At 39.7% G+C, this 10,263-nt stretch overlaps 1 protein-coding gene across 1 annotated transcript in view; it reads left to right on the top strand.

The window, feature by feature from the left end:
- The window catches only part of COMMD1 (copper metabolism domain containing 1), a 179,892-nt gene extending 174,088 nt beyond the window's left edge, over positions 1–5,804 (top strand). The window contains exon 3 of the mRNA XM_014595054.3: positions 588–5,804. Within this exon, the coding sequence (XP_014450540.1) occupies positions 588–695 (108 nt within the window). The 3' untranslated portion in view covers positions 696–5,804. The remainder of the gene's footprint in view (positions 1–587) is intronic.
- Positions 5,805–10,263: the final 4,459 nt, after the last annotated feature.

Consider the following 10,263-nt stretch of genomic DNA (forward strand, 5'->3'; position numbering starts at 1 on the left):
TGAGGAATGAGACCACTGTGTCAGGGACCTCAGAGGTCTTTTTACGTTGATTTTTATTACCTAACTCCACTTGGTTAGAATCATTTACTTTTCATAGTCATCATTTTCTGTGCCCCTGGTACCCTCTTACTGCTCCTTATCCTCATTTTCAACATACCTTAGAGCAACTCACTTTTTTTTCCCCAAGAGACAGGCCTTTCAGGGTACATCAGGGCTGCTCCTTAATTGTTTGTAAGTACCATTGTTCAATGATGCAGAGCAGCGGTTCCCAAACTCTGACAGATTGTGCACCACCAATTTAAAACAATACTACCTTACATACCATCAGCAAATTTTTCAGTTCAACCTTAAGTACCACCAGCAAATTTGTGTCACATAAAGTAATTATAATAAATCTGTTAACATGTACCACTGACAGGGTGTCTGTGTACCACTGGTGGTACCCATACCACAGATTGGGAACCATTGATGTAGAGCTCTCCTGGTCCCCTGCATTGTAATGGCCTCTCCCTAACAGTCCATACTTCTTTTTAATTCACAGGAAGCAGTCTTCTGTCTCATCTAACTGTTCTTCCTTTCTTTTGTAGGAATCTGATTTTTTGTGTCTGGAATTTGATGAAGCCAGAGTGAATCAAATGTTGAAGAAACTGTCTGAGATCGAAGAGAGCATAAGCACGCTGACTCAGACCACTTGACCATCACAATAAACAGGTTGCAGCTCAGAACATCAGTGACCTTAGTACTTTTTTCTTTTTCTATTTGTTATTCATTACATTGGTGCCATAATCTTCCACTTGCATTTAATCATAACATTTTTTAAAAGCCCAGTCTCCTTTCTGCCACTGTGGAACACTTTCTCATAGGACTGTTCCCTTTGATGGGCTATTTGCCTAAGTGCTTGACAGCTGAGTAAGGCTTTGCATAATCAAGTCTGGTATATCAGAGGAGTTTGGCTTTTCTCTTCCTGTCTCTCAATGATTTGTTGTGTCTTCCGGCTCTTATGAATATTGAGCCAACTAGTAGGCCAAAGTTAATACCAAAGATAAATTGACCAGCCTGTAGAAGAAGACAGAGACAGGTTAAAGGCAGCCGAGGATTTTCCTTACAAAGTCAAAGCTGTCTAGGATCACTTTTCCCCATTCTGGTTAGTACCCAAGATGGAAAACTGACCCCTCAGCCCAAGTCGGGGATACAGTCTGTTATGCACTGTTTCAAAAAACTAACAAAACCTCAAGCAAGTGGATCCACGTGAGATTAAGAGGGGAAACTGCCCCAGGTAAAGAAAAAGTGGGAAAGAGGGATTCTGATTAATCCTCCAGCTCCCATTATACTTTGACTTCCATACGTGAATCTAACTATACCATTCAGAACACTGTCGAAAAGAGTTGCCAGATTATGTAACGGAAGCAAATGTGTCAGCCATTCCGGAGCATGAGGAAGAACCCCTTGGTGAATATATTATATGGCCCTGTTTTTCCTTTCTCAACTAGGTTATAATTATTAGAGCAAATAGAAACCCCAGACAGGAAATAACTTCAGTTTGTTAACAGACCTTTTCCCAATTTAACACGTTTATCACTGCCTCATGGTGTTTAACTCTTATTTACTCACAAAGGATCTCATTTTACAAAATGCCAAGCAATCCTAACTCTTGTGGATTCATATTAAGCATAGATTTGGCCCTCAGTCTTCATTTCAGTGAATTCCACTGAATAAAGAAATGAAACCATCATGCAATGAAGATGTGCAGGATAGAAACCTTTATTTTTATCTGTTAACCTAAGACTGTTGTCAGACAGAAGTAGATCAGTCCAGATACAACTTTCATTTATGTTTTTTATTTGTCTGTAAATTTAGGACCCAAAGGAGTCGCAGGAAGTTTTGACACTGCCTTATTTAAGCCTGTATGTGTGTATAAGTGCCGTTTATTTTGGAACTGCTGTGTTTGGCATGGCCTGGTGTGGCCTTGAGGCTGTATGCAGATACAGAATTTTTCCAACTGATATGTCTTAAACAGAGGTTTGTTTTTAGTGCACTCAATTTAAAACAAATTTTAATTTTTCTCAACCCACTTCCTCCCTTTCCATGGGCTGCCAACGGGATGTTTCTTTTATTCAGTAGTAGTCATGCTACTGAGAATGTTGATAGTCTTCTGTGTCAGCTTTTCCTTACCAAAAAATGTAAGACTCTCCCTTTTTTTTTTTTGTGGCTATTGCATTATACATTCTCCATAGATAGAGGACAAACTGCATTGCCCACAAAGATTTGGCCAGGAGAATTTTCCATCTTTACTAGGTTGTGTTTGCTATTATACTGAAGAACATCAGTGTGGTGACCAAAGAAAAAAATAAGGAAGATGTTTGAAAAGATTAAGGTGGCAAAACGAAATGCAAGAAAAATAAACCTCAGCTCAGGCAAACTGACCCACCATGCTATTGAAATCTGTGTCTGTCTGTATGAAGCCTCAGGGTGAAGTCATAGAGTGCGAAGACCTAAAATGTGTGCATGGGAGAAGGGGGAACTAATGTTTGTGTGCATTGATCAACAAACAGTTATCTAAAACTTCTATTTCAGTAGCACCTTGAGGTCCCAACTGTAGTGCCTAAGTTCTGCAAAATATACACCATTGCATACTTCCAGCTTCCCTAAGTCTTATAATCTAAAACAGCAAGTATGAGATACAAAGAGTTAAGGGGTTGAGAGACAGGTATACTCATTCTGTATTCCTTTGCCTTCTATGTCCGTGATGACCCAGAAAGTGTGACAGTTTCTCATCAGGGGCAATAATTGTGCAGCCAGCACCATTCTTTCTGTTGACTGGAGCAATTCTGAAGTGATAGGCCAAGATTCTGCATTCCCAGTAGTGACCACTTTGCTTTTTCTATTATTGATGGCTAAACGCATCTACCCATTAGGGTAGAGGTTGCATTGATTCTTTCAGTTTATTGAGCCTCTTTGTAAACTGCCCCTAGAGCTAAAATTATACTACATGTCTGTACTGAGATAGTGATGACAGCATAAAATACTGATGTGTGATAATTAAAGAACATTTCATTGTCTCCTCATGTGAGTTTATTGCTTGTAAAGAAGCCAGATTGATTGCACTTGGAAACAAATTCCCCCTTTGCAGACTAAGGCAAGGAGGGAATTTCCTGCCTATCCAGTCAAAATTGTGATGCATCACCAGAGTAAACCCATGCTGGGACCCTTGTGGCCTGTACCAAGCAGAATAACTAGGGTTGGGCAAGAAGGGCCCCAGCTTCAGGCAGAGACAGAGAGAGGAAACAAGATTGGTAGCCAATGCTGCTGCCACCCAGGGCATAAAACTTACTTGTTAGGCCTCTGTATGCACCTCCCATCTCTCCTTGTGAGTGGTTTCCCTCTATGTAAGGACCTTACAGGCTTCTACTTCCTATTTTTCTCCTTGTTATCACAGACCTTTATTGCCATTTCTTAAGCCTATCCCCATCAGAGATTGAGCAAATACTGCTTTTTGCCACTCGCCACTGATTTTGAGTAATCCCATCCAGGCCCAAACAAAACACTCCCGTGACAGTCTGCTACTGATACACAAAGCATAGGATGCTGCCTAGCCGCCATTGCCTGGCTACACCTAATCTGCTGATTTTGCAGGGACCTCGGCACTGAGGGAAAACATGGAGAATGCATTAGAGACTGGATACCCACAGAAAAGTAATTGCCCAGTAATTTCAGTGATCAATTTCAAGGCAAGTCTTGTGGCAGTTGATGTTTATCACATGGTTAGGTGGGAATTTTACCTGCAGTGGGCATGTCTACATGTGCACATTTAATGTGCATTAGCCCAATTTAAGGTGCATTAAGAGTGCACATCTACACGTGTGTGCCCTTAATGCGCTTAAAAATAATGATTTGAGATTGTTTGATCTTAAATTTGATACTTGCATAAGGCAGGTATCAAATTTATGCGCAAATAGCTAAGTCGCATTAGCGAGCCCTTAGACACGCTAATGTACAACTCACTGTATGTCCATTGACTTTGGACTAATTTTAGTTGGTCTGTACACACGCGTTTGTGCGCCTTAGTGTGTGCATGTATAGATGCGTGCCTAAATCACCATAATGCGCATTAGGCTAATGCGTGTTAAGTTCAGGTGCGTGTAAAAGCACATATAGAACCCACCTGGTAAACTTCTAGCTCTCTTGATTGTGGTGAAAGTTTTAAAATGTGACCCACGTGTATCCAGAGGTCATAAAAGGCAAATAATTATTCAGAACAGTTTTAAAAATCATGATTTTGTTTAAGTCATTCTCCTAATTTTTCACTGCTGGAGTAGTAGACACCTGTCAGCAGGGACTGGAGTGTGGCTACCAAACTCATTTCTCACAGTGTCCCCTTAATAACCAGCTTCCACTGGGAATTTTGGACATAATCAAATGGCTGGGGTTGCTGACTGTCTTACCAATCCAGTCCCACCTAGTGAAGGTTGATTAAAATGATCTAATACATTTTAACGCAAGGTTTCAAAATAAGAAAGGGGTCAATTCAAGTAACTTCAGTAACTTGCAGCATATTGCACACGCTTGTCTTATTTTAATGTGTGCAGATGATTGGAAAATGTGCTATAAACAGAAAGCAGAGAAACAAGCCCAAAGCACCTGTTATTTCACACTAATAAATGTGTGAAAAGGCTGACTACAAGGTTACTGAGCCTAGAAAAAAAACCACTGGGGTCATTTAAGAAATCTTTGGAAGTTTTCCTTGAGGAATGAGGATTCTAAAAAGGGGCATGTTTCCATGGGTTTCAGTAACTACACCTCTTTCCATCAGAAGTTTACTTGTAGCTCTCTCATGTTTGTTTTTTTAACTATCAGAATTTGACACTGAACCTTAATATGCACAAGTAATGTGTAAATTTTTCTATAATTTTCTAAAGCACTTGGGTGATTTAGCAGCCCAATTACTTCCTTTTGAAATCAGTGGGAGGTAGGTGCCCAAACTATTTGGATACTTAGTCAAATTTTTCCAAAGCACCTCTCCCATTCAAAACTGGCCTTGAGCACTATTGAAAGCATCTCCTAACAGGGAACAGTGTGTCTGAGGAGCAAACATAATGACATTCTGGGTGAAAATTGCTTTCTGATTAAATAAATACCAAACTTAAAGCCATCATGTCAGTGACTTGTTTTCACACCTCCACTGGATATGCACACACTTTCATAAACGGAGAACACGATGTTTTGCAGCAGTTGCTGCTCAGTTAATGTGGTTGTCAGTGTGTTGAATTGTCTCAAAGAGTTTAAGAAGTGTTTCTTGTTTGACTGGTAAATCTGGTGCAGATTCTCAGTGGTTGTTGTAATCAAAATTTGCATAATGACAATAGTGTGTTAGTAAAACTGTGTTTGGGGAAACAATGAGGAACTTCAAGCCTAAACATAATGGGACAAGTTGCCTGGGCCATATTCATTCTGAATGAACTCTATCCCCACGCACATAATAGGAAGAGAGACCATAAGTCTGTATGGGATATACAGGCTAAAAACCTATATGGATTTATCTTGAGTGCATGAATTTTACTATATGTATGTTTCAGTCAGTGAAACAGGAGTTGAGATTGTATCAGTTAGTATGATAGGACCAGATTCTTGCCATGTTCCAGGATCCACTAGTAACAAGACAATGGGTGAAGCCAGTTGGGAAGTATTCATCCTCAAGCAGTGCCTGTATTGCACAAAATGGGGTCATTGTATTTGCTACTGTTCTTATACAACACACTGAATTTGCTGACCTCTTTCTTTCTGAAAATAAATACAAAATTGACTGATGTGTGTTCTCCTGTCTCATTACTTTTTATTAAGTTCCAGGTATCAAACAGTTTGTGTTAGGGCTCACATCTGCTTTCATTTATAGCAACGTTATGCTGATATAAGTAACTTCATTGACCTTATTTCTGATTTACCCCAGTGTGAGTGAGAAAGGAGGCCAGGTATTGCATCTTTACTGTGTGGTTTTACTGTTGAATACATTAAAAATTAAGGTTCTGAAAACTTTCCAGCCCCAATTATTTGTGTCCATTGTGTAAAGTTTATAAATGATAGCCAAACATAGCAGTCTTCAGCTTTGTTCTTTCTTGAATGTGTCAGCTTTTCCATTGCTACAGTGTCCCATAGCTTATTCATCCAATCACTTATCATTTTATTCTGGGATTGATTCCAAATGGCTGCTACAATACATCATGCGCATTTCTGATTGCTATAACCTGAAATACATTACGTATGACTGGCAAAAACCCAGTGTTTACTTCTCTTTGTGAGATTTTCTTTTTCTTGGGCAGTTTGTTCCCAGAATTGCTTAATCTTTGGACTGTTTTCCCTGAAATATGTGCATAAAAAGTTCAGCCATGCCACTTTCTCCAAAATCAAGTCAAGTATATGGCATATCCTATAAAGTTTGGGGACATGTTAAATAGCAGATATACATTTTTTAACATTGAGTCTTATGTACTCTGTAACGTTTTCCATTGTTCATTTTTTCTGTATTTTTTCCATCTCTGTTGTAGACCAATTGGTTTGGGTTCTGAACCTGTTTCATAATATACAGGTTTCCCTCGCTTTATGCAGGTTCTGTATGTGCGAATTCGCTCTTATGCAATGACCCTTTTTAGACCAAAAATTCATTATATGCAAGGTACATTCATTCTTATGCAATCGGTGTGGTTGAAGCCTGCAGTCAGCTACTTTGTGTGGTGCACTGTGGGAGTGATGCACACCAAAATGTAGTCTTGAAGCCTCACTCAGCTACCCCCAGCCCCACCCCACTGTTGTTGGAGGGTGTTGAGAGCCCCATGCCTGTTGATTCTTCTATGGATGTCCTGCCCGTACCTCCTACCAATGATGTGAAGTCTGACACTGAAGACCCTTCACCACCCTCTCTTCGCATTAAATAAACGTTCAACAGCCTGTGCTTGTATGTACTGTCTGCTGTTGGTGAGTACAATTGTCTTCTAAAAGTGGTAAAAATAGGTATGGGGGTCAGTACAGTCAAGATCTTGGAATGTATCCCTTTTTTGTTACATTGTAAAATGGGCTTCCTTTATGCAAATTTGAGTTATGTACCATTTTCCAGGAATGCATGCACAGCATAAAGTGAAGGAAACCTGTACATTCCTCTGGAGTCAGTGGTCTGGATTTTTTGCTGGATTTTTTTATTTTGGATAAATCGATTCGTTTTCTGAGATGTTTTATATTTTCTGATCCAAATTAAAAATCTTCTTGATATTAGTGTTTTGATTGCCATGTCTTCAAGATAATATCTTTTTTTCTCTATACATTTAGCTTCATATATTTTTTTTTATTTATATATTATTTTAAACAGTAAAAACTTTAGTTCATGTTGTTTTTTATTGGTAGAGAGGGAGAAAACTACCACTGTATAATGATAGCAAGAGTGAACATTGTTAGAACTATCCCAGGCTTACTGCCACTCTGTATAATGTATAATTTTAATCCATTTTTTTCCTATAATGATACAAAATTATTTTTCCTAACTTGAAATGTAAACAGTATCTGTTCTGCTCACAACTTCAGTATTATACAATGTCCCAAGTTTAGTCCTTATTTTTTTCCCCTAAATTTTCCCTTGCTTGTTACTTCTTCCAGACATTTCAGTGGTTTATTAATTTATTCCAGATATTTATACAGAGGAGCTTAGTCTAGCTGGAAAGGGTTACAGCAGTCTTACAAAGAGAGCCCTTTTAAGAAGGCAGTATCATGTGATGATGAGGAGGCTTCCAGGATGTGGGGATCCTTCCTAGTGGTAACAGGGAAGTCTTTAATGGCTTATTTTTCACATGGTTTGTAATTAAGAAAAGAAACAATAACTCTTCCAATTGGAAATGCTCCTGCTTAGATCCATTTCTTTTGGAAAACCAGATGATTCACAAACTAACAAGGAAGTGGCAATAAGATACTGGTTTCAACAAATACTCAGGCAGAAATTCAATACTTAACTTTCTTCTTTGTGCCAGGGAAATCCTAACAATGAGCTAATATGATGTTCTGACCTTTACATGTTACATTAGAATGAATTTTGTGTGTTGATGTCTGGCTTTTTCATTTTGTATTATAATGTTAACATTACGCCATTGCCTACACTAGGAAAATGAGGTATGTTAATGTGCATGTATTTTGAATAACGGAGTGATAAACAACACTTAGCATCTACCATAGGTCATGTCTGTGCTAGAAAACAAGATATTTTAATGTGTTAAACTAATCTAATATATGAATGAATGCACTAAAATTGTAGTGTAGACAAGATGTTGATGAGTTAGCTGGTTAGACTAGATTTCAGGTAGACTGGACCTTTGTGTATGTTTGTGATGACACCAGAAGTGACCATAGTTCATAAAGGTATTCACATGTTAGCTTTGATCTAGTTCAATGGTCAGCAGCATTTTCCAGGTTATTGAGGACAAAGTTGACTTTGGCTGCCGGACAAACCAAAGGCTGAAATGAGCAAAAGGTGAGATGAAGACTCTGCTGAAGCTAGAGATTTTGCTGGCAGCCTCTTATCACTGTAACTGTGTGGCTTAAACTGGTCTCTTATGGTTACTGGATCCTGAGCTAAATCTATGTATTGTGAACACTGCTTGCTGGTACCATTGACTTCATCACCAATGTTGATGATTCCTTTTCTACTGAGATGTAAGGTGGAGTTCAAGCCATGCATCCTCTATTCCCCACAGGAAGTAGCACAGAGATGCCCACAACAGTGGTGCCTCACCTTTTTGGCCCACAGGCCAAATGAATAGTGCCAGCTGTGTCCACAGGCCAGATCTGGTCTGTAAACCTAATCTGGTGTATGGTGATGGCCCACCCAGAGCCCAGTGTAGCCTTATGAGGCCCAATCTCTCTTTATGGGGCCAGCCCAAATGGGGCTGATCCAGTCTCATGGGGCTTGGATATTTGGTGGTGGGGAAGCAATGGACTGGATTACATAGTTTTGTGGGCCAAGGAGTTGAACACTCCTACTCTGTACTGGTAATTTGGTGAGCCGTGGTTTCCCTTCAGTCTCTACCTTTTATTGTTTATGGGACAGAAAGGCTCACTGAGAAGTTCACTTTAATTCTCCTTTCTTTCCAATTTCCCTCAAGCCAGTAGTGCTTTGAAGAATGGTGTCATTTATGCCAATGTGAGTCATGACCCATGATTGCTTCCCATGATTTTCAGAATCCCATCTAGTCTTTCAGTGGCATCTATTGTCTTTGCTCTTGGAAGATGGGACAAGGACCCCAGCAAATGTTACATCTATGGCATAATTAATGTGTATTATATTAATTGTGTCATAAATTGCAACATGTCATATGTTCAGCTAGTTTGTGGTACATTAACATGGCAAACCAGCCACAAAGATGTTCTAGTGATTTACCATTTTATGTGGAGCATCTTTGTGGCTGTTTTGTATTGCACATTAATTTGAATGTGTGATATATGTCCCAGATTTGAGGCCTCCCTGTGCCCAATGCCAACAAACAGCTGATAATCAACATTGGGATCAGGGCTGCCCCCAGCCCAATCCCTGAGATTGGGCTAGGGACAACACTGAGCCTCCAGCTGGGACCCAGAGTAGCCCTAGGTCTCCAACTGGGACCCGAGGCTGCCCCAGGCCAATACTACTGACAGTCAGTTTATCAGCATCAGGCCCAGAGCAGCCCACAGTCTTGAACCATGTCTGTGATATCTGGCATGGCAGGATGCATTATTTTTGAGATGGGGCATAAAATTCCTGATAGCACCATTATAATAATGTCTGCCAGGCGCTCAAGAATGAATGTGTACTATACACTCTCCTCCCCCTTTCATCCCCTCACTGCTCCAGGAAAATGCTTGTTTTCACATTGCAGCTCTATTATCATGCAAAAAGGTGAGGAGAGGGTTCCATTTACTCTCTTTTTTAGCAGCTAGAGGATTTTGCAGTACAAAAGAAAAGCTCAGCATCTCTGAGAAGGGATCCAGCATGTGTCATTAGTTTCAACAGATCACATTTCATCAGTTCCAAAGTATGTTGGATTGGAAGGGCAAACTAAAGACTGTGTGCATGTAATTTAAAATAAGCTAAAATAATGTGCTAGAATTGGGGTCAAATTCATCCATTGGGTAACTCCACTAGTGATATCTTATTAGGGCTGCTTCTATCGTGGAGCTGTTACTGGACATACTTTAAATCGCTGAACATTATTAGCAAGAGATGTCCAATCTTGGTATTACGTGTGCAGAACACAT

The sequence above is a fragment of the Alligator mississippiensis genome, chromosome 1 (assembly GCF_030867095.1).
Source record: "Alligator mississippiensis isolate rAllMis1 chromosome 1, rAllMis1, whole genome shotgun sequence".
Taxonomy (NCBI): Eukaryota; Metazoa; Chordata; order Crocodylia; family Alligatoridae; genus Alligator; species Alligator mississippiensis.